This window comes from Bos javanicus, chromosome 6, assembly GCF_032452875.1.
Source record: "Bos javanicus breed banteng chromosome 6, ARS-OSU_banteng_1.0, whole genome shotgun sequence".
Taxonomy (NCBI): Eukaryota; Metazoa; Chordata; class Mammalia; order Artiodactyla; family Bovidae; genus Bos; species Bos javanicus.
In genome coordinates, this window is record NC_083873.1 from 88,560,783 (window position 1) to 88,587,170 (window position 26,388).

General features: G+C 34.3%; 1 protein-coding gene across 12 annotated transcripts in view; it reads right to left on the reverse strand.

The window, feature by feature from the left end:
- The window catches only part of ANKRD17 (ankyrin repeat domain 17), a 166,146-nt gene that overhangs the window by 81,726 nt on the left and 58,032 nt on the right, over positions 1-26,388 (reverse strand). For 11 of the 12 annotated variants that reach the window (XM_061420434.1, XM_061420432.1, XM_061420431.1 and 8 more), the window contains exons 2-3: positions 7,609-7,762; positions 2,583-2,739 (exon numbers count right to left, since the gene is read on the reverse strand). In XM_061420434.1, the coding sequence (XP_061276418.1) occupies positions 2,583-2,739; positions 7,609-7,762 (311 nt within the window). Of the gene's footprint in view, positions 1-2,582; positions 2,740-7,608; positions 7,763-18,868; positions 19,005-26,388 lie in introns of those variants that run through there. The other variant, XM_061420438.1, reaches the window with a different exon arrangement.

Below are 26,388 nucleotides of genomic sequence, written 5' to 3' on the forward strand. Positions count from 1 at the left end.
AAGTCTTAAACAGCACTTAATAAGTTTCTCTTAATCTTGCATTTTACAGGCACTGACAGTCTCTAGACTCAGTGTTCTCTATCACCTTTAAGTAAGTTCAGGACAAATCCCTCCCACATGACATTTCCTGTAAAAAAACATACTCGTTCTTTCTTTGCCCCTCAGGCACACATTCTCCTCTATTTTCCCATTTGAACTTTCACTCCATTTCCTTAGGTGTGTTAGCTTTAAAACAGCCTTTCAGGAACTACTCTAGCAACAGCTGAAGTTCAAAACTTCCAAGCAAAATGTATGTTAAATTTGGCACATGGCTCCACACTTAACTAATGTAAAATCTGGCACATAGCATCACTGCACTCCCCTTGGTTCTCAAACTTTGCTGAACAAATATGACTGTCACAAACATGCTCTACTGTTTTGCTGATCACGTCTAGTACTTTCAATGCCAAAGAATCAATGACCCTTTATTGTTCCTATTTCCCATTTGAACTATACTCCCCAAGGTGTTTAAAATCTCTTCTCTTGCCAGTCTCAGAAGAAACTACATTGAAAAACATCTAAAGAATATCAATAATATTGTAGGCTACTAAAACTGAATGGTAACTAAGGAACAGAACCTGAGGTTAACTAGAGTCAATCAATGAGAAGGATGGTAAAATAAATTAATAAAATGAATGAAGAATTAGATGAATGAAGACAGAGTTAAGAGAAACAGCAAATTCACACTCTTGCTAATATTATATAACCTCTCCTTCAGTCTTAAAAATACTATTATACAAAAGACAATTCTCGAATGTTATTTTTTATTCTCTAAATTCATACACAAAAGAATATTCCTATTTCCTCAACTGTTTAAAGGCAATGGCTAAAATGCAGTTGACCCCTGAACAACATGGGGGTGAGGGGTAACCACACTCTACTCAGTTGAAAATCTGCAAATAACTTAACAGTCAGCCATCCATATATGTAGTTCCTCTGTATCTATAGTTCCTCTATATCTATGTTTCTATATCTATATATTCAACCAACCACAGACTGTGCAGCAGTACAGTATTTATTATCAAAAAAATCCTGTGCTAGGAGTTCCCTGGTAGTCTATAGGTTAGGATTTGGTAGCCACTGCCGTGGCCCAGGTTTAATTTCTAGTCAGGAAACTGAGATCCCACAAGCTCTGCAGTGCAGCCAAAAAAAGAAAGAAAAAAATAAACCTGTGTATAAATGGACCTGTGCAGTCAGACCTGTGTTGTTCAAGGGTCGACTGTAAACAAAATGGCTTAATGGCTTGTTTTTAATTAAAGGGAAAAAAAGAAGCCTTTGAGGAATCAAGACAGTAACATGTTATTAATGGTTCTTTTCCAGCTGCTTCCCTGGCATTATATTTTTAACTATACTATCCATAATTGTTTTATATACAAGATGACGTGATTTTTTTTTTTATTGCACAACATCATTAGAAAAACTTAATAGGCCAAGTCACAAAATATTTACTGAGTTCTTACTAAATGTGAAGTATTATATAAAAGGAACTACAGGACACAGAAAGGTAACATCCTTGGAACATAATCATATCCAAGTCATGGAAACTACATCTACAAAATTTTTGAACATTCAAAAACAAATAAAAACCATCCCTTCAAAATGGTCAGAACTATGACATGACTTTCACTTTTCACTTTCATGCATTGGAGAAGGAAATGGCAACCCACTCCAATGTTCTTGCCTGGAGAATCCCAGGGACAGGGGAGCCTGGTGGGCTGCCGTCTATGGGGTCACACACAGTCGGACACGACTGAATGACTTAGCAATAGCAATGACATAAATGGAGAAGGAAATGGCAACCCACTCCAGTATTCTTGCCTGGAGAACCCTATGGACAGAGGAGCCTGGCAGGCTATAGTCCATGGGGTCGCAAGAGTCGGACGTGACTTAGCGACTAAACCACCACCACTACCATACACATGAAGTGGGCTTCCCTGGTGGCTCAGACCATAAAGAAACTGCCTTCAACGTAGATCAGGGTTCGATCCCTGGGTTGGAAAGATCCCCTGGAGAAGGTAATGACAACCCACTCCAGTATTCCTGCCTGGAGAATTTCATGGATAGAAGATCCTGGGGGGCTACAGTTCATGGGATAACAAAGACTGGGACATGACTGAGCAACTTTCACTTTTTTTTTCTCATGCACATGAAGTAGAAAATGGTATGACTAATTAGAAATCATTGACTTCTTTATCAGGAAAACATTAAAAAAAAAAAGAAAACAAAATCTAAATCAGCAACAGGTCTTTTATAACATATTAGCTATGAAGTCAGTTTTGTAGTCAGACAGATAGGGGTGTTCTGGCTCTGCTGCCTGTTATTTATTTGATCTTGATTAAGTTACTTCTTTTCAGTTTTTCATAAATAAAATGGAAATAAAAATAAAATCTATACCTAGGTTTTTTTTAGTATAAACAAGGTATCAAATGTAAAGTGGTTATTTAGTACCGTGTCAGGCACAAAAAATATGCTCAGTAAATGTTAGCTTTTTTATTATCTTTAAGAAAATATTTTTATACTGATCACAGTAGAAATATACTTACTTGTCCGACTGCCCTGCATTTGCTGTGCTTTCAGCTCTCATGCGAGTAAGTGCAGCAGCAGCTTCATCCAACGCACAACTAACAGATGACGTCAACCTCCGAAGCACTTCAGGATCTGCAAAGGCTTTACCATCAGCCGTAGATAATTTGCCTATTCCTATTATATTATTTTCACACCAATTTGGATATACCCAAAAGGAGAAACAAAGCAAAATTCAAGTTACTTAACTATTTATGTTAACTTCCAAATGATATAGTGGACAGATATATATTGCCTGGCTAGAATCTTGGGAAAGCACTGTTCTCCAACTGTCTAATAATCTTACTCCTTTTATGTAGTCCATACATGCTCAACTCTGTGACTCTCTGGTTCTAGAAATGGGTCGCTGGTATATGCTGGAACAACTGGGTATCCATAGAGGTTTGCTATACATTAGAAGAAGAACCTATGTTTAAAGGTTGCCAAATTGCCAAGTGCTATTTAGCCACTTTTATCACCACAAGGAGAAAAAGACTACCCAAAATAAGTTAATATAGAGGAGAGCAGAGAAATACAAAGGAGATATTACTGATAAAGTTTTATTTGATTCATTGATTCTAGCAGTGCCAGAAGCTAGCACCAACCCCATACTTTTGGTATATGGCCACTTTAGCTTAAGAACACTTAGTTGGGCTACTACCACTTGTGACCAAAAAATGGACTGAAAAGACACCACAGGCTACATAAAAGATAACCTACCTGTGAGTATCTATTTGCTTCAAATTACAACTACAACTTAATACACATACCCAAAATCATGTCTAAAAGCATCATGTCTAAAAAAGACATTTAGAATAGCAAATTTTTTTTTTAAGTTTCAAAAACAGAAATGGTTAGTTACCATGTGCATGAGACATAACTTGTTGCTATTCTAGATATTACTATAAAGCAAGCTGATCTCTCTTAGTTACTATTCTAACTCAGCAGTGCTTAATACAGGCCACCCATCAGTGAAGCCTTTCAAGAATTCAGATGTTGAGCTCTCCTATATCTAAAGATATAATTCAGGTAAAAGTGAGGCCTAGGGATCTACATATTTTAAAAACTCTTAAGGAGATGTTGATGTACAGCCAGGATTTAAGAATCTTTGCTCTAACTTGAAGATAAAATATCTAATGTTATAAGGGATATTAAGGAACCCCACTACATAACACATGGTTCATAAACAAAAAGCATTACTGTCATTTGGCAATTTGTTAGAAATGCAGAATCTCAGAACCCAAAATTACCAACTGATAACCTACAATTTTAAAGAAGACCCCTAAATGATTCAAATATAAGTTTTTAAAGAAACTATTTAACTAAGACACAGACCAAAAAGATCTCCCAAATGATGATAATAAACATATTTGAGCAGATTTCTTTTAATAGTGGAAAGACTCAAAAATATCATATAAGTTTGTGTTTGAAGTTTATAAAAGTTTACATGCATTTGCTTTCCTTTCTGAAAAATTCAAGATATGAAATATAACATCTATGGAATAAATCTGGCAAGAAGTCTTTCTGATTTTAGATGTAACAAATGTAAGGAGCAATCAAATTAGTGTCTGTTACAATCAAGATGTACAGAGAATAAAAGCAGTCTTGGTTTGATAAGACAGATACCTACTGTATAATTCCTATTACTAATACCAAAAGCCAGCTATAGTCTAAACCTGCTATAGTAGTGTTTAGTCAATAAGACATCTGTGGTTAGTTAAATATCCTAACATTATTAAGATCAAGCTTACAGATGCATTCTCACAGGAGAGAATTAGCCCCACCATTTCAGCCAGCCCTCACTGGCTATTTAACAACCGTTTGTCAATGACAGCAAAAAAAACCGTTAAACAAGAGAATACATCTGGATCAGTAGAAAGTAATTTCCGTTTTAAAAAGAAATAACATTGAGAACAAAATATTCTATATTAAATTTGTATGGATTTCTTGTATCTTCATATCTATTTTATAAAAATAACTAGGAAGTAATCTAAGAAATATATAGCAACCTTTCAAATAAATAATGATTGAAAATTAATCTCACCATTCTGGATTACTGTGATCTTTTTTACTAGTCTTATTCAATTATTAGATATTAATCAGTTGAGATCAAATAAAACATACATGACCAGATTATTTTTTCCAAGTTATGACATTTAATCAACAGAACCATATAACTTCAGAGAAAAGGTGAATTAAAAGATTAGATTTCTTATTTCAAGATTATTTTAAGATAATTATTTCTGCCCTTTTTCTTCTTAGAACTTACTCAGAGGAAAACTAAAATATAACAGGAACTTCATCTTTGATAAAACTAGAAGAAGTTTATAAATCAAAGCTAATATTAATGAATACAAAGTAAAGACGAGATGTAACTGACTTGGCAAAACAAAGTAAGCAGAACCATAGATAATCGAGAGAAATAAGGTGATCGGCCCTGTAGCTATATACAGGTTCCAGGTACAAGGGTAAGGTTTGGGTTGGAAAACAGAGAGACTGGCTGAACTCCTATGAGGAGCATTTAGACATTTAAGACTCCATCCACAAACTGCACAGCAGATGACTGTTCTCTAAATAAACTAAACCAGAAAGACCCTGGGCTAGGACACATCAAGTATAGATGAAGAAAAGATAATACTAAACTGAAAATGAGGATCAGATGAGTATATGCATGATAAACAGTGAGATCCTTGGCCCCCTTTCTACTCTCAGCTCTCAAAACGCTGGCAGCCAGCATTTCTATTTCACTAGACAAAAATGTGTGTGTCACTCAGTCATGTCTGACTCTTGGACTGTAGCCCACCAGACTCCTCCATCCATGGGATTCTCCAGGCAAGAATACAAGAATGGGTTGCCATTCCCTTCTCCAGGGGATCTTCCCGACCCAGGGATCAAACTCAGGTCTCCTGCAGTGCAGGCAGATTCTTTACCATCTAAGATACCAGGGAAGCCTAGACAAAAACAGGCAAGAAGTTAAACAGCCACAGAGAAAAGACTTAAAGATATTGACATTTGGGGTTTCAAAGAAATGGAGTGGCTTCTGTACAATCATTGGTATACTAGGAATTCTAAAATGTTCCCAAGAATACCCAGCTCTGGTGTACACACTATATATAATCTTTGGGACTGTGAATTTGACAGATTTTTATCCTCATGATTAGCTTCACTGATAGCTCAGCTGGCAAAAAATTCACCTGTAATGCAGGAGACCCCAGTTTGGTTTCTGAATCGGGAAGATCCACTGGAGAAGGGATAGGCTACCCACTCCAGTATTCTTGGATTTCTTTGTGGCTCAGCTGGTAAAGAATCCACCTCCAATGCGGGAGACCTGGGTTCAATCCCTGATTGGGAAGATCCCCTGGAGAAGGGAAAGGCTACCCACTCCGGTATTCTGGCCTGGAGAATTTCATGAACTGTATAGTCCATGGGGTTGCAAAGAGTCAACATGACTGAGCGACTTTCACTTTCACTTTTCCCATGGAATAGCTGACCTGAAGATAACAAGGTTATCTGGGTGGGCCTGACCCTATCAAACATGACCCCAGGAAGAGCAAAGAAATTTCTATAGCTGGTTGGAAAAAGAAGTCAGAGATTCAAAGCACAAGGATTCTACATGCCATGTTGATATGAAGATGAAGGAAATGTGGACAGTCTCAAACAGGTTTGCTATACAAGAGAGCAGTTCCAGTTGACAGTCTGTACAAATATCAAGATTTCAGTCCCACATTTCCAAGGAACTGAATTCCACTACCAACATAAACTTAGAAGTGAATTTTCTTCTATAGCCTACAGATGAGAACTCAGCTTAGCTGATATCTTGATTGTTAGCTACTGTAAAGAAAACGGGAAAAAATGGGAATAAACACAAAGATGAGAAAAACAAAGCAACTATTAGCATTCTATAAAAAGGAATTCTATCTCCAAAGATAGCTCCTTTCAGCTGAAATATACCTTCATGTAGCATCTTTAAACCTGGTTTTGCCTCTTCGGACAAGAGAAAACAAACAGCTCTCTTATATTCAATTCAAGTCTCTTCATTTCAGGAGAATCATTCCCTGTTACTCTTATGACATATTTTTAAATAATTTCACAATTTTCATTTCCCTCACTTTACAAGGTTTTAAAAACAGTGTATGACGCAAAAAGTGGAAGGAATTATACACAGTCAATTCTTATTATTCATGGTAATTATGTTCTGTAAAATCACTGGGAACACTCAATTAATGAATACTCCTCCAAAAGGAAATACAGGGCTAGGTGCCTGAAAGACTCTGGCCTGAGCATCTGCATTAACCAGTCAATAATAAGCTCGTTTCATGTGTGTTTTTAATATATTATACTTGATTCTTTAACACTGAACTCACAGGCAACAGCACTGTAACTTGAGCTGAAAAGGCTTACCTAATACACCTATTTTCTCCACAAGGCACATCACAACCTGCTCACATTTAGAACACTAGAGAGCACTTCAGCATTATACTTTGGAGCCATTTTAAACAGTGAAATTACCAACAAAAGGCACAAAAATGTGGAAAATGTAACCCAAAGTAGATTGTGGAAAGGACACTTGATTATGAGAACTAACACAAGAAGGCACAGAGCATCATCTCAGCAGAAAACATGCACAAAGAATAAATCAAAAGTTTCACTGTTCTATGCATTTCTATAAAAGACAGAAAGTGCTGTGAGTATTAATATGGGAATATAAATACATTTTATATAGTGGATGAATGTGCAAAAATAGAATTCAAGATGAATATAAACTGACCGTATATGAAGTTTCTGTTTATAAGGTTTACAGTAACCTGTCAATTGGATTCTGGCAATGAAAACGTGCTTTCATGAAATGTTCCATGTAATTCTCCAGAAAGTAATCCTTAACTTTTATCAATAGTCTTATACTAAATATCTAAGATCATACATTTATAATAACTAGAATTTTTAAGAGTCATATGAACTTTGGAAAATTAGGTAGGCTTATTATATATGTAGAGTTTGCAGACTTACCTGCAGCTTCTAGTAAAGCTTCCAGTCTAGCTTGTGTTTCTGGATCTACTGTCCTGAGGTCTGCACCATCAGCAGTACCTGACAAAAGTAACTTGGAAGCCGTTTCCAGCATTGGATTTTCCAAATCATCTTGATCCAAAATGAAAGACTCCACCTAGAAAACAAATACCAAAAATGGAAGGAAGGGAGAAATGAAAGGAGAAAAGGGAAGTGGGAAGAGAAACAAACAGAAGAAAAAGGAAGAAGAGAGAAAAATATTTTAACGTCAGTATCAATGATAAATACAAGGCAATCCTAAATAATTTCAATGGAATATATAAGCCCACAGTTCAAAGTAGAAAATTAAATTTGTAGAATATTTTAAGAAAGTATTATTCATATCATATGTAATCTATTTGTTTTCCTTACTGAAATCATAGGTGTTCGTCTATTTTCATGGGGGAAGGGTAGCGCATGAGGGAGGTTATGATGTTAATACTTAGTTAGACATGTTTGACTGCAGTAGAAGACTTAAATCAGCTATTCTCAAATCTTTTGTTCTCAGGACACCCTTATACACCTATAAAGTACTGTACTGCTCCCAAAGACTTCCCTTAGGGGTTATATTTACTAATATTTACCAAATTCAAAATCAAACTACAATATCAAAGTGTTAGTTGCTTCAGTCATGTCCAACTTTGTGACCCCATGGACTGTATAGCCTGCCAGGCTACTCTGTCCATGGGATTCTCCAGGCAAGAATACTGGAGTGGGTTGCCATTTCCTTCTCCAGCAATATCAAAAATCACATCATTAATATCACTACTGGTTTCATTACAAAAGTTTTTAAGTACTGCAAAGCTGTGAAGCTCAGGCAAATAAAACTTCCGAAATTCTAATTTGTGCCTGTAAGCTTAATTTTATCACTAATAACAAGTACTGACGGTTTTCCTTAAAGTGATAGGCTCACTTCGATCATTTTTGAGAACATCTGCCAAATGTCTTAAGTTTGATAGACACAGTGTGTCTGTCAGCGGTAGTGCTTTATGTGTACGTCCCATTTTATCACATAATAACATTAATAGGGTATGTAGTCACATATGGAGATTTCAAAAAATCAGTATTTACTGCTTTATCAAGATTATTCTTCAGGTGAAAGTGGCTTTTTAATTTTATAACTCTGAGTATATGGTAATGATAAATACAATGATACTAGTATAATTTGATGCCATGGCCTTAAGAGGCCAGCAATTTTACCTACTATTGCTTTTGTATCATCAGTGCAAATAAATCAACCCAGTAAAAAGGCAAGTAACATATTAGTATAGTGATGAAAACAATTTTGACCTTTTGAACACTCTAATTGATTTCTGAGAACTTGAGAGGGCTGCAGATCATACAATGAGAACCACTGATACAGTAACATATACCAGACTCAATGAAAAGAAATGTAAAGAATTAGAAATAGCAGCTCTTAAGACTTTTAAGGGAAAAGTTTTATTTTGACATCCCTTGTCATAGTGCAACTTAAGAATATGTAGAAAGATGTATTTTTTTTATTTTGCTGATAAAAAGGTGATAGTTATTATATAAAATATCACTAACATATTTGGGTAAAATTTATTTCACAAGTTTAAAGTACTTTTAACATTGTAATAACTAAAATGAAATAAATTCTTAACCAATATAACATCAGAAACTCTGTATCATTCCATCTTTGAAAGTCACCTGTTTAGCAATCAGACATAAATCCTATTTTTAATCTATACATATTTAATACTGAATGTTAAATTTGGGGGAGATAATGTTTCTTTCAAAATTTCCCTTAAGCCAATACAGTTTAATATGAAATAATATTTCATATTTCTAATATTTCAAATATAAATACACAGAGAATAGTCTGAAAATAATCTCTAAATCTTTGAAAACTTTCCAAAACTTTGCTATATATTAACTTTAAAAATCTATAACAATTGCTATGATGGGTAGGAGATTAAAATAAACTTCTTAAATAAACTTTAAATTATTTATAAAGGAAGCAGTGAAAGCTTAAGTGTTATATATTAGAAAGTGGACTTTTCACCTTGGTTTGGTCATAGAAATATGTGATTCAAAATTTAAGCATGGTAAAAACTATGTCTTTTTATCTTTAACCATGGTTCAGAATATGAGTCTTTCTAGAGAAAACATTGCATCCCAATGATATTTTCTCTGTTAAAGTATCTATAGCTTTTCAATACAATAGAAGACAAAAAAAAAAAAAAGGAGTAAATAACCATGAAAAAAATGTACATAGGTAAAATGAACAGATGAAAAATTAAATATTTCAAATTAATGTTTTAGAAAACAAAATGTATCAAAAAGCAGTGAAAGCGTGTTAGTCACTCAGTTGTGTCTGACTCGGCGACGCCATGAACTGTAGCCTGCCAGGCTCCTCTGTCCATGGAATTCTCTAGGCAAGAATACTGAAGTGGGTAGCCATTCCCTCTTCCAGGGGATCTTTGTGACCCAGGGATCAAACCTGGGTCTCCTGCATTGCAGGCAGACTCTTTACCATCTGAGCCAAAGAGCAGTGCAGACTGCCAAACAAAAAGTACAGAGAAAAGGTACTAAAACTGTTCAAAGGAGACAATGCATGCAAAAAAAAAAAAAAATATAAAGGGATTTTGACCAAAATAACTAATTGGTATAAGACAAAAGGAAAAGGAATACAGTACTGGTAGACAAACATAAACTTTCTACATGCTAGAATATAGGATTTACTATAGGAAAAGTCAGAAAGTTACAAATTAGATCATAGAAGGTATTAAATCTCAATCAAAAGCAATTTCCTGATATAAGGTCCCCTTATGCCACACCTCATCTTAACTAAGTTTGGTGAAAATTTACTAAGAAAAATACACCTCAATCTTTTCATGAGGCATACTAAATGCAGAAATATGTTTTATTAAATCAATTCCATGACAGTTCTTTTTTTGGCTATGCAATTTCAAGGATCTTAATTCCCCGGCCTAGGAATTCAATCTGCGCACTCAGCAGTGAAAGCCAGGAGTACTAACCACTGGATCCCAAGAAAATTTCCATCCATAAAAGTTCTTACAGGGATTTCCCTGGTGGTCCAGTGGTTAAAAATCCCACCTTCCAACACAGGGGATTCAATCCCTCGTTGGGGAACTAAGATCCTACATACTTAAGAAGGGGGAGTACCTAAGCCCTAGCCACCAGAACTACCGGGTCCATACGCCGCAACTAGAGAAAAGCCCGTGTGCCAAAATGAAGAGCCCACATGCTGCAACTAAGACCCCACACAGCCAAATAGCTAAATCAATGTTTTTGAAAGCTCTTACACTGATTTTTAAATTTTAAAGCCCACTATTTTTTGTTGTTGTTGTTGTATAGTCTCTAAGTTATGTCTGACTCTTTTGTGACCCATGGACTTGTAGTCCTTCAGGCTTCTCTGTCCATGGGATTTTCCCAGGCAAGAATACTGGAGAGGGTTCCCATTTGAGACTCCAAGGGATCTTCCCAACCCAGGGATCCAGCCTTGACTCTTGCTTGGCAGGCGGATTCTTAACCACTGACCCACCTGGTAAACCCCTACTATTTTTACTATGTGAAGAACCTGATATTTTAAAAAACAGTAGATTCAAATGCCTATGAAACGCTCTATAAATTTTAAAAGGCATACGATAAAGAAAACAGGAGTGGATGTCTATTATATCCTGCCCTACCTCCCAATTTATGAAAAAGAAACTAATTTCAAGGATACCATCAGGATCTAAAGACCTAGGTACCATTACTGCTTCATTTGCTACCTATGAGAGCTAAGCAAGTTATCTCATCCATCTCTAAACACTTTTTCTGCATAATTTTGTTATAAATTTTGACTAAGATATATACATATATTTTGTCTATCTAAACTCCACAGAAATAGGGAATTTGTTTGCAGAGCTGGTATGGAGCCACTAGAATGATGCCTATCTCATTGTGAGGACTCAAATCATTCTTTAATAAATAAGAGATGGTTTGAGGCTCCTTTCTTTTCAGATACTAAAAGGTTGTAGTGTATTTGGGGAAGGGAGAGGTAGTTATATAAAGGTATATTTTCTAGACACAGAAAAGTCAAGTATTAGGTAGCAGGTATGACAAAATGCTATATTCATTGATATATTAAATACACTTTTATTACCAATTTTGAGTAAGAGATACTGCTGTTTACTACTATCACATGTGTAAAATTAGGCCTTGTATCTAGGAACTTACTTCTTTAATGTGAGAATGAAACAATAACAATAATACAGAGCAGAAGTGCATAAGGTAAAAAGAGAGAGAAAGAGAAAAAAAGCGTCATAGGAGTTCTGAAGAGGAAGTAGAAGACAGCTCCTTCCTTTAACACCAATTCTCTTCCTACCTGAAAAGATTGTTGAACAACATTATAGAACATGTAGATATAAGGAGATGTAGTCACAAAAATACAAAAATAAGTAACTCTATTCAAATGTCAACTAAGTTATGGGCATACACCTCCTTAACATGTCCTTAGCTAAGGAAACTCAGATTAAAAACCAAAATACAATTAGGCTAGATTCAAACCTAACTCATTTTTATCATATTATTTCTATAGAAAAAATTCATTTTCAGTCACAGCTAAGTTCTGGAACATTAAAAATGGTTTGAATAATAAATTCACATAAATATTCTGAAACTCCTTAGATGAAATGTATAAATAACTTTCATGAAGAGGGGAGAGACAGAAGGAAATGAATGTCCTTATTAAATTCATTCTTCCCTAAAGAAAATAATCTGTCAAAGTTATCGATATTCAAAGCATGACAATTTAAATTATATCTAAACTACTTTGGATGTGTGGTTTTGTCTAGCTGGATATTTTATAAAATGGTGTATGTGCATCAAATTCTTATCTAATGCAAAGAACAAAATGCACAAGTCTTAGAAATCACCATCAAAATGCAATAGTCCCATCAAAATGCAATAGTCTTAGAAATCGCCAGGTTCAGTTTATTGCTACAGATGAGGAAACAGAAGCACAGGATCTGTATTTAAACAGCAAGTTTCTAAACATCTAACAAAAAGAGATCAGTTATACAATTAACAAGTTCCAATATTCTTTCTACCAGTAAAAGAGGCTGTTGTTTCACTTTGCTCTAGAAAAGCTAACTTTAAATTCCGTATTTAAGGGATAAAGCTGCCATCACCTGAACCCAATGTTCAATTAAAAGAAGTGAGACAACTAAACATTATATGTCCCTGATTTATGCAACATAAAATATACAGTACCTCCTATGAAGTACTGTTGCCTCCTTGAATTAACTTCTAGTTTATAAAAATTATTAAGGCAAGTATCTGGAACAAATTAAATTGGGGCTTCTCAATCTTGGCATCACTGACATTATGAGCCAGATAATTCTTTGTTGTTGGGAGCTGTCCTACACGCTTCAGGATGTTTAGCAGCATCCCTGGCCTCTACCCACTAGGTGCCAATAGCAATCCTATCACAGGTTGCAACACCAAAAGTATCTCCAGACAGTGCCAAATCTCCCCTTGGAGGAAATAACAAAAACCAAAAATTCTAGGGATGGGAAGTTGAGAACCACTGAGTTAAACAGAAGCAAACAAAAACAACTAAAATATAGAATATGTTGTAAAAGAGAGAGAAAGACAGTAAAAGGGAAGAACTGTTCTAAATTAGAGACATTCCAGAGACATACCAGCAAAATAATATAGACCTTATTTGAAATTTTCAAGGCAAATGAAGAAATCTGAATATGAGTTGGTATAGTATAGTATAAAGGAATCACTCTGGTTAGGTAAGAAACTGCTTTTATCTTTTAGAGATGCATGTTGGGAGTATACACAAATACTGTCAGGAATTTGCCATAAAGTATTTCAGGAAAACGAAAGTTGAGTAGCAAATTCTTGATAATGCTAAATCTCTGAAAAGGAGATTTACAGAGGTTTTATTTCACTAGTCTTTATACTTTCGTGTACATTAAATCCTTTTAGTTTTTAAAGTTTCAGGGTGATGTTTTACTACAGATGTTGCTTGTGTTTAAAAAAAATTACTTAAAAGTAATACTATCCAATTAACAAAGTATTTTTTTACTTTCTTCTCAAAATAAACTGAACACAAATGCTTAACAATAAAAGCCAAAGTCTTTTTAACAATGGTCAGAGGTGAATGAATTTGTTAATGCTATTAATGGAAGTCCTAGTCCTTGAATACTCAAAACACAAAGTCACGTGAAAACATGGAAATAAAGGGTCATCTGGACCAATTGTGAACATTAGCATAACATTTCAAACTAACTCCTCTTCAGAACAAATATATTATCACTGCTATATTAGAGAAAAGCAGTCCATTTTATAGTGTAATAAACTAGTATTCACGCCAAAGAACACAGTGAAAGTGAAAGTGTTAGTCCCTCAGTGGTGCCTGACTCTTTGTGATCCCATGGACTGTATAGCCCACCAGGCCGCTCTGTCCATGAAATTCTCCAGGCAAGAATATTGGAGTGGGTTGCCATTCCCTTCTCCAGGCGAACTTCCCAACCCAGGAATCGATTCCAGGTCTCCAGCATTGTAGGCAGATTCTTTACCATCTGAGTCACCAGGGAAGCCAAAGAATAAGAATATAGTATATTCTGATTAACTAGGTATCATATTTACAAATTCCATTCAATTTAACAAATATTCACTGCCAATTACATACTATGCGCAAAGTAGTAGGACAGCCAAGGGAGAATGGTAATACAAAATGATTTTTTAACAATCAATGCCTCCCACAAATATTATATAAAAAAGGCAACTCTAAAGGCAACTTTATGTACAAATAGCTAACTGTATCAAACAAGATTGGAAAGTAGTACTAAACAGATGCTAATACAGAGACTGTAAAGACGAAGGAAAAAATATTTCCAAGTGAAAATAGTAAAAAAGATGGAGCCTTTCAGTATTATGCGGAGAAGTCCACAGTTTATATGGTAGCTTCTGAAGGGTTTAAGCATTAGAACAGTGTTTTAGAAAGAGGCCATGTGAAAGATGGTTTTAAACATACAGGACAACAGACATAAAGAAACTAATTAGGAATTATCAATCATTTGATCAATATATCAAATGAAAGATTATGCAAAGTGGGGATAAGAAAAAGAGTCAGTCTTAAAGAGTAAACATAATTTAAAAAATGAGAATGCTATCAACTACAGAATTTGGATATCTTGAACTTTAACACTCCCATCCTCCTATGCCATCACTATCTCAATTTATTACTGTTTTTGCTGTTCTGAAAACTACCCTCCACTTATCATTGAATGTCAAGCTGGTAACCTGAATTTCAAGATAATAATAATATCAAAAGGTCACACATAAACAGGTGAATATAAAAAAAAAGACTAATTTGAAATTTTGTAACACTGATTGAGTAATTCTTAACAGTTTACACTATATCTTTGAAACAAGCCCAGAGAAACATAGTACGTGTTCTTCTTAGTTCTTTGAATATAGATTTATTATACATAAAATAAGAAATATATAGTCATCATAATTATTCTCTTCCATACATGATCCTGAAGCCTAAGAAAAATTTCTTTGCTCTGTATTTTTTATGGTCTTAAATAGGGTAAAATCCAGCTAAAATAGTACAATTCTTAATAAAGACTAAACTATTCCAAAATTAGTATATTTGGGATACACTTTTCCAGTAGTAGTAGAGTCACTGAACACTGATTTACATATACATTAAAATAAAATAAGAAAATAAATAAGAGCCCACTTAAAAGTCCCTGGAAAAAGAATATCAACAAAGAGCCTGACATTATGGTACTGGTATCTTAAGATTAAAATAAATAAAACTGAAGAAAATTTGACTAAAATAAATTTAGCTTTCAAAAGTCTATTCATTGATTTATGATTGATTAATATCTACATTCTTTCATTCATACTTATCTATCCTTCTAATAAATTTCAGTCAAGACCTGGGAATATGCTAAGAATCAGTGGTATAAGGAAACACAAAGCCCAATAGTACAACATGATTTCTTTTCTTATGCTTCAAAGTACTTATCTGCCTCCAATAGCTCACTATGAAATTACAACAGTTTAGTGTGAAAATTTGGAAACTATAAACTTTATAAAGTGGACAAATTATTAATGGTTAAAATAAGTAAAAATTCTATGGAATCCTCATATCTAGAGTTTGTAAGTAGATTTCTTGCTAACAGAATTAAAGATACATATTATTTCGAGGATTTCCTTAAATCCAATAACAACAGTACAAAATAATTTAGTTATAAATTTAGCCTACTTCTGGTATATATCATTATTCATCAATTATCATAAAAAGAGCCTCAAAATAAAACAATTTCTTGTAAAATGGCATTAAAATGTACATGCAAATATACACACACATACAGATTACACACACACACACACACACACACAGATTACACACACACCCCGCCTAGAGTCATAACCTGGTAAAATTTACTTCTCAAATACAAAACTAAATGCTAGAAGACAATCTGAAAAGAAGTGAAGCACAATTAACTTTTAAAAAATTCTAAACTGTAGAACAAAATAATTTTTAGACATGCAAGTACTTTTAAAATTTAAAAACCACAAACAGTTCTGAATTTAGAGAATTTATGCCTTCAACAACTAAAATGAATCCAAGAAAAGGACAGCCAAGAAATCATAAGACCAAGCAGTTAAAAAAGAAATTAGTAGAATATAATTTATTGTTAACATTTCAGATACTTTTTAATAAAAAAGGAAGCAACTAGTTACAAATACTGTTTAAATTCAATCAAATGCCTTCTGAAGAACAGGAAGAAAACATTTTTCAAACTGGGAGGGAAACAATTTTAAAAACTCAAATTCAGTTAAACACAAGGGGGACAGGTTGTGGGATAATAAGAAAATGCATCTTTGTCATTAATTGTCAATGTTAGGAAAAAAAACAAAAACCCAAAGACTTAACTATTTAATATAAAAGAGAGTGGAAAATCTTATAGATTAGGATTTAAATAAGAAAAAAGGAAAAAACTCAACTACATGGTACTACAAGAGAAAAAAATCTAAAATATTTTGTCATAAAAGTTGAAAACAGAGGTGTAAAAAAGCAATCTTAATCAAAGGTGCCATTATTAACATGAATAAAGGAAGAATTCAAGGCAAAACATATTACATAGAAAAAAAATCTATAATAATAATAGATACAATATACTGGGAGTGTGTGACAGCTCAACTTCTACGTACCCTGACAATGCAACACAGAAACATATAAAGTAAAAATATTAGAAACTTAAGCAACTTGAAAATTCACACAACTTAGCGGGAAACTTTCCAAATACCTATCAGAAAATGAGGAAATCAAGTAGACAATACAGGTATGGGCACTTCAAAAATAGAATTAACAAACTATACTTATATTTCATAGTGAAACAGAACTTAGTATATCATATGAACAAAGAACATAGTCTTTGAAAGCAAATAAAAACCTGATTATATCTTAAGCAAAGGAAAATCTCAACAGGTTTTTTTTAAAAATAACACAGGCTACATCCGAGGTCCATAAAGCTAAAGGAAACTAAAAATTATCAATAAAAGGATAACACTACACTTGAGAATTTTAAAAGAAAAGAAAATAACCTACTAATGAACTCTTAGAATATAGAGAAAGTGAAAACTAACATTGTGAGCATATCATTTGAAATGGAATTGGTCCCAGCAATTCTTAAAGAAAAATTTAAAGCCTTAAATATATTCAGTATAAGACAAAAAAGGTTTAAACACATAAAAAGTTTCAAAAATAAAATACAAATAAAAATATATCAATATAACTTACAGTGATAAACATAGAAATGAAGAAATTCAGAGATATGAAAGTAATAAATAAAACCAAACACTACTTCTTGGGTAAGTCTGACAAGAGAAACAGCCTTTAACAAGTCTGATTATGGAAAACCAGAGAATAAAAAATACAAGGAATCATTAAAATTAGAGAACTAAGCACAACTGATACATCAGTAAATGGGAAAGTCTAAAAAAAAAATGGATGATTTTCTAAGAAAAGAAATCATCAAAATTACCTCAAGGAAAGGTAGAAATGTAATAGAATATATCCACAGAAGAAACCTTAACAATAGTTATACATCTACCTTTCAGAAGGAACATAACATTATTATATTATTTACAAAGTTAATTTGGCAGTTGTATAAAAAGTACAGTGCACAACACATACATGAAAGGGGATCGAGAAAACATGAGACACAGTCATATGTGATCTTCCCCTACCTGGAATGCTTTTGCCAATGCTTTCACCATTCTTCAGGTCTTAGTTTATATTTTACCTTCTCAGATGATAATATCAGAGGTACTCTCCTCATTTCTCTACCACACCACTCTCTTTATTTCCTCCACAGTACTACCATAGTCTAAAATTATCTTGTTCTTGAGTACTTGCTTATTATCTCTCTTCTCCATTTAAAAAAGAGAGGAACCAATCAGACTTACTCAGCGCTATCACCAGTTTGTGGCAAAGTTCCTGGCACAATGCAATACAATATTACAAGCATCCAAACACTTGCTGAATAAATACTAAAAATGACAAACACCATTACCAATATTAGGCAAATATATTAATGTAATATACTACATTAAACTGCTAGGTGAAAAGAATATGTATCATCTTAACAAAAACACATGATAAAACATATTATCTATTACCACAGAAATACTTTTAAGCCAAGAAGGTTACTTTTGTTTCTGACAAGGTATTCTATCAGAAATCTAAGGCATATATAAATGTAGAAGTTTAAAAATTAGAAGCATTCCATTTAAATCAGAAAAGATGTCCAAATCAGAACTAGTAGGGAACAGGTCTGGAAACCTAAGCAATGCAATAAGACCAGAAAACAAAACAAAAAATAGAGAAGTATAAATACTGAAAAGGGAAACAACAAAATGCCATCATTTGCAGAAAACATAATCATCCTTCTAGAAATTTCAAGACAATCAATCAACAATTAAGTAAATGGTAAGATCAACATACAAAAATCAGCAGATTTCCTATATACTAGCAATAACCAATTGAAAAATAAAGTGCAAAATGGAAGAAAAGATGTAATTCACGGTAACAACAAAAACTACGAAATACCCAGGAATAAACCTAACAAGAAAAATGTAAGACCTACATGAAAAAAAAAAAACCAATAAAATTTACTAATGGACATAAAAGAACACCTGAAGAAATGGAGAGGCATACCATGTTCCTGGATGGGAAGATTCAATAGTGTAAAGATGTCAATTCTCCCCAAATTAATCTGTAAATTCAATGCACTTCCAATCAAAATCCCAAAGGGATTTTTAATGGAACTTGACATGTTGATTCTAAAGTTCATCTGGAAGAGAAAATACACAGAAATTGCCAAAATTTTTTTGAAAAAGACAATGGGGAGGGGTGCCCTACCAGATGTCAAATATAAAATGATAATCATCAAAACAATGGAGTATTAAATCCAGAACAAACATATTTTGGACTTTTAAATTATGATACAGATGATACTTCAAGTCAGTGGGAAAAAAAGACATTGTTCAATAAATTATTTTGGGAGAATGGTTACAAAACTGAAAAAATTAGTTAGGTCTCAGCCATAAAACATATATTTTAAAAATTCCAGATGAATTAAAATCTACTAGAAACATAAATAAAACTGAAGACATAGTAGAAGAAAACATAAAAGGCTAAATTACTATAAGAAGGCTTTTCAGGAAAGACACAAAACCTAGAAGCTAGGAAGGAAAAGACTGATAGATTTCGACAGTATAAAAATGAAAAATCCAAAGATTCCATAAAGTAAGACAATTGACAGGTTAGCAGAAAATGTCATAAAATATGATGGTTATATTATAAACAGAATTTTAATGAAATCCTAAAATTTCAGTAAGAAAAAGGCAAACCCCACAATAGGCAAAATGATATGAGTAGGCAATTTATACAAGACATAACAAATGACCAACAAATATGCTCAACCTCACTGGCAATCAGGCAAATACAAATTAAAATGAGGTATTATTTTTTATCCATTGACAGATATTGTCTGTTTTGGGGAATAATATGGTAGACTCTATAATCAACATTTAAAATGCAATTTTCATTCTAGGAATTTAGACTGCAGAAATACTTGTATATGTCAGCAAAAAAAAAATGTACAAGTATGTTTATTATAGAACTGATAACAGAAAAAATTATGTAATCCATATACCCATCAACAGAATAATAGTTTTGGGTTATGAAGCAATGAACAACCATCTGAAGAACAAAGCAGATCTACATATAAAGACTTATACCATGACTATTTAAATGTACTTACTCTATTCTTTCTGTCCCTTTAATTTTCATCTCTTTAGACTTATTTATCTTTATGAAACTTAACACTGCAGTGACATTTTCCAACTTGTTTATTATCTTATTTGAATATAAATTCACTTAGGCAAGGACCATACTTTGTTCCTTGCTTTGCAAACAGAACAGGGCCTTAAAAACATTAAGCTTAAACTCAAACATATTTCCTGAATGAATACACAAACACTGATGTCGAAAAGTATCAATATTACATTTCATTAGGTGAAAAATTTAAGTCTCAGAAAAGCAGGCATGGTATATGTCTGCTTAAGTTGATTAAAAACAAAATATATGTATATTCAAGAAAACAAAAATTTCAAAATATATAACTCAAGTGGTGATCAAGGAGTGAAATCATCAAGAGAATTTTACTTATCTGTACTCTTCTATACTGCTTACCTTATAAAAATACCAATAAAAGGACAACATAGTTTTCTACTGTGTAATCCTAGCAAATAATTTAATAATTTAGATCTTCAAAGAAAATTTAATACTTTAAATTCTAGATCCTCAAAAATATCAAGAATAACTTATTTCCATATTTCTAACAAAAATTACAAAAGAAGTATCAAAACAATTTGTATTATTTTGAGGTATATAGGATTAACTTGCTAGTATATGTAATTCAGTCTGAAATGCACATGCAACAGAAATACTTTTTAAGTAAACAGAAAAAAAAAGTCTTGGCATCGGGCTTCCTGGTGCCTCAAATGGTAAAGAATCAGCCTGCAATGTGGGAGACCTGGGTTTGATCCCTGGGTTGGGAATATCACCTGGAGAAGGGCATGACAACCCACTCCAGTAGTCTTGCCTGGAGAATTCCAGAGGAGCCTGGCAGGCTACACATTTCATGAGGTCACAGAGAGAGGACTGAGCAACTAAGCACAGCACAGCCTGACATCAATATTAAGTCACTGTAAGATTCAGTTACAGCAACAGCTTGTTTTCCCAAGAGAAGTAAAATCAAGAGAACACTGTATTTCCCTCCATTCTTTTTCTTCCTATAGCCAATTAAATTTCTTTGAAAATCAGGTTTATCAAAGTATAAGTTAGAATAAAGTTCACCCATTTTTAGTTGTATAAATCTATTGGAGGGAAGATTGCAAGTGAAGGGTTAGTCGCTCAGTTGTGTCAGACTCTGTGACATCATGGACTGTAACTGGCCAGACTTTTCTGTCCATGGAATTCTCCAGGCAAGAATACTGGAGTGGGTAGCCAGTCCCTTCTCCAGGGGATCTTCCTGACCCAGGGATCGAATCTGCATCTCCTGCATTGCAGGCAGATTCTTTACCATCTTGAGCCACCAGGGAAGTCCCATACAAATCTATGGATATTGGCAAATATATAGTTATATAATTTTCACCACAATCAAGATAGACAGTATTTCTTATACGCAAACATTTCTCCTGCTCCTTTATAGGCAATCTCTTATCACCACCCTAGTAATCATGCTTTCTGTTACTTTCATTTTTCTCTTTTCCAGAAGGAAATGGAATTATTCAAAGTTTTGAGTGCAGCCTCTTTTACAAATGCACAATGCCTTTAAAATTCATCTACTCTACAGCACGCATCGCATCAGTAGTTCATTCCCTTTTATTTCTGAATACCTTTCCATCATATGGATATATCTCTTTGCTTAGCTATTCAGTAATTAATGAATATTTGAGTACTAGGCTTTATGTGGGCATGTTTTCATTTCCTATGGATAAACACATGAGAAAAAAATTGTGTTTTTAAATTTTTAAGAAAACAGCAGACTTTTATAAATGACAATACCATTTTGCATTCCCACCTGCAATGTATGAGAGTTCTGGATGCTTTGGATTCTCACTAGCATTTGATATTGTCAGTTTTTTATTTCTTTAATTCCTCCACTCTAGATATTAATGTAGGGCTTCCCAGGTGGCCTTCGTGGTAAAGAACCAGCCTGCCAATGCAGGAGACATAAGAGATGCAGGTTCAATCCCTGGGTTGGAAAGATCCCCTGGAGACGCGCATGACAATCCACTCCAGCATTCTGAGTCTATGCTCTAGAGCCCTAGAGATGCAACTACCGAGCCCATGTGCCACAACTACTGAAGCACTCATGCCCTAGAGCTAGCACTCCGCAACAAGAGACACTAGCGCACTGCAACTAGAGATAGCTTCCACTCACAATTAGAAAAAGCCTGCATGCAGCAATGAAGATCCAGTGCAGCCAAGTAAATAAATAAATCAATATGGGTCTGGAAGATCCCCAGGAGTAAGGAATGGCAACCCACTCCAGTATTCTTCCTTGGAAAATTTAAGGACAGAGGAGCCTGGCAGGCTACAGTCCATGGGGCTCCGAAGAGTCAGATACCACTGAGCAACTGAGCACACAATGAAAAAGATATACAAGAATTTGAAGAGTTTGATATCAAAGATCTTAACAACTCTTACTTCCTGTGAGCCCATCCAAGAGAAAGTAGCTATAGCACATTCTAAAAATTAGCCTTTCTTTCCCCAACACATCTTTTTCTATTTGTGGCTCCAACTGCCTCAAATTATGGCAATAAAGGTGGGTGGAAAGAGACAAGGAAAGTGGGAGGGAAAAGAAAGGGGAAAAAAAATCCAGCAGGACAAAGAAATAGGATATCAGGCACCTTCCAGCATGAAGTCATCTATTTTTCTGAAGAAAACATTTTCTCAATTTTCCATTACCTTATATAAAATACAAGGTTGAATCATTAATTCAACCTCTTCCAGTCCCCTTCGTAACATTATGTAGGACTTCCCTGGTGGTCCAATGGTTAAGAATCTGCCTGCAAATGATGGTGACAAGGGTTCAACCCTGGGTCCAGGAAGATCCCACATGCTGCAGGGCAACTAAGTCCCTTTCGCCACAAGGGACTAGAGCCCACATGCTGCAACTACTGAAGCCTGTGCGCCCTAGAGCCTGTGCTCCACGAGAGAAGCCGCCACAGTTAGAAGCCCATGTGCCACTCTCCACACTTCAAGAAGGCCCACAAACAGCAATCAAGACTCAACGTGGCCAAAATTAAAAATGAAGATAAAGGTTTTAAAAAAGTTAAATGTAGAGGTATACCCTAGAAATTTACAATTACAGTTCCCTCTCTGCTGCCATTTACTAGGATTTTCAAATGGCTAGTTTCTTCTGATCACTCAGGTTTCATTTAAATTTGTCATTCCTTAGAGTATGATTTTGCGGAGAAGGCAATGGCACCCCACTCCAGTACTCTTGCCTGGAAAATCCCATGGACGGAGGAGCCTGGTGGGCTTCCATCTATGGGTTCGCTAAGAGTCGGACACGACTGAGCGACTTCACTTTCACTTTTCACTTTTCCTGCATTGGAGAAGGAAATGGCAACCCACTCCAGTGTTCTTGCCTAGAGAATCCCAGGGACAGAGGAGCCTGGTGGGCTTCCATCTATGGGGTCGCATAGAGTCGGACACGACTGAAGTGACTTAGCAGCAGCAGCAGCAGCAGCAGAGTATGATTTTGTGACCCTGTGAACCCTCCTTCTCTCTGTCATGGTTCATCCCCATCACCTTGACTTCATTTTCCAATAGTAATAATGATAATATTAACTTCTATTATTTATTTTCTAGTCAAATTACATACTGTCAGTCTTTTCAACTAAAATAAAAGTCCCAAGAAAGTAGGAACTTCATCTATCTTTTCATTGCTGTTGTCTAAGCCAAGAGCAGTACACCAAGGAAGCAGTCAATAAATATTTCTTGAATTATGTCATTAAGTTATATCATTAAAGATATTTAACTTTGACAAGTCCTTTATTTTGAAACCCTGAAATACACCTCCATGCTTTCCATTTTTTATCATCTTAAAAATATTTCTGACAGCAGAGTATATCCATGAATTATATCTTTTTCACCTAGAGGAGTATAATTGCAATGAAAATTCATACAGTTTAGTATATATCCTTTTTTGAGGCCAGAAAGACATTAAACACTAAAAATGTTCTTGTCCTAACAGAGATTGACTTGTATTTTTAACCCATCATGAATTTCAGAATCCTAAAAAAGAAACACAGGAGAGCTTTTGTCTCTGTCTGCACTGATTATAGAACAAAATAGGTTTATATTATAAAATACAGAAAGAACATTTTTGTCCAGATTATTTAAACACTGAAAAAGTCTATCATAATAGACTGGAGAATCTCCTCTTCTGAATTTTTTTACGAAATGTCAGCCAACTCAAAGGTCTGCTCTATTCAGCATTTAATAAAGATGCAACTTTACTTCCTTGGTAGTATGGACTACAATGTTTGTGTCCCCCACAAAATCGTATGCTGAAATCTACCTCACAATGTAATGTTACTGCAGTGAGGCCTTTGGGAAGTAATAGGATTAGAAGTCATGAGGAAGACACCGTCAATGGGATCAGTGCCCTTATAAGAGAACATGCTTCCTCTTTTTGCACTCCAACACATGAAAATACAAGATGGCTCTCTGCAACACGAAAGAAAGAGGGTCCTCAGTAGAACCTAACACCACGCCAGCACCCTGAGATCTCAGACTTCCAGCCTCCAGAACTATGAAATGTAAATTTCTGTTTACAAACCACTTAATCTATGGTACTTTGTTATAGCAGCCCAAATAGAGTAAGACATCTGGAGAATTAGGGGGTATATTGCTTTATATTCTGTTTAACCAGTCTTAGAGCAGTGGTTCTGAAATTTAGCTATACAACAGAATTAACAGAAAAAGTACTAATGCCTGGGAGATAACCTTAGATATTTAATCTTGTAGGGGTATGGCTTGGGCATTAAGAATTTTTAAAAGCTCCTAGGTAATGCAAATGCAAGACCAAGGTTAAACCACTGCTCAAAAGGTGAAGATTAATTAACTCCATCATGAAAGTAGCTTATGTATGAAGACAAAAACAGCTTCTCTTAATTGAAAGGCATTTAACAATTCTAAATGCCATTAGCCTTTGTTTATATTCAAAAACAATCAAATATTTTCTAAATCACATAAAGGGCGTCAGAATCTTTCTCACACTTTCTCTCAGTTATTAAACACATCAAAATACTTCTAATGTACTCAGCACTATGCTAGGCACTGATGAATAAAGCTGGATCACTGTATTCTTGTGATCAAGCATTCACTCCTACCTTTAAGATGTCCTTACCTCAACTACCACCATGATCACACTCTACTTTCCATCAGGGGTTGGACTGTATCAGTCCATCAAAGAACAACTATAATGCCAAATGTACACCTTTGGAGGACTAGTGTTCAAGTTTAACTCTGTTCTTACTCAAGGATTATTCATAGAATTTAGTCAATCCTAGTCAAAGAGATGTTGATACTGTAAAGAACAGGTGCCCTGAAATACAAAATGACCTCACTAATTAATCATCTCATTAAATAGTGCTAGGGGAAAAAGTTAAGATTCTCAACTTTTTTTCACATCATGTATCACAATATAAAATAAACTCCAGTAGAACTGGATAAAAAAATATATAGATAAATATTAGCTGATCTCCAGAAGAGGAAAAGATGTTTTTAAATATAAAAGAAGACAATCTTCACAAAGATACACAGGAGGGAGATGGTGAGATATATGGACAGAGTAACTTGGAAATTTACAATATGTAAAAAAGACAGTTAATGGGAATTCGTTGTATGACTCAGGGGAAGTCAAACAGGGGCTCTGTAACAATCTAGAGGGGTGGGATGGGGGAAGATGGGAGGGATGTTCAAGAGAGAGGGGACATATATATACTTAATGGCTGATTCTCACTGATGTTTGACAGAAAACAACAAATTTCTGTAAAGAAGTTATCCTTCAATTAAAAAGTAAATTAAAAATCATATACATATAAAATACCCTTATATAAAATGTAAATTTCCCAGAAAAAATTTTTCATATTTGACAAAGATTCACATCAGTACATAGAGATTTCTTCAAAAAATAAAGCCGTATTTCCTTAGAAAATGACCAACTGACATTTTAAAAATGTTTTTCCAGTAGAAAACCTAAAAATAACCCAAGTATCCAACAATATAAAAGCAGTCAGTTATATTCTTCAGCTAGAATATTATGCAATCACCAAAACAGAAAAACGCTCAAGGTATATATATATTAAAAATTAGGATATAATATTCTGAAGTCTAGTAAAAATATATCAGATGTGAGCAAAAGACCAAGACACAAGTATTAAGATATGCTTTTTCCTTATGCTTCAAAATCTTTACACAAAATATATATTAATGTAATTAAGGTTTCAAAATCCATATCCTTTGATCTAGAAATCTACTAGAAGTTTTCTGAAATACAGAAAACACAGGAAAATACTCATTGCTAAATTATTTATAATAGCAAAAGAAAAAAACTGACATATTTAAATTGATACTTCCAGAAAATATTTAAG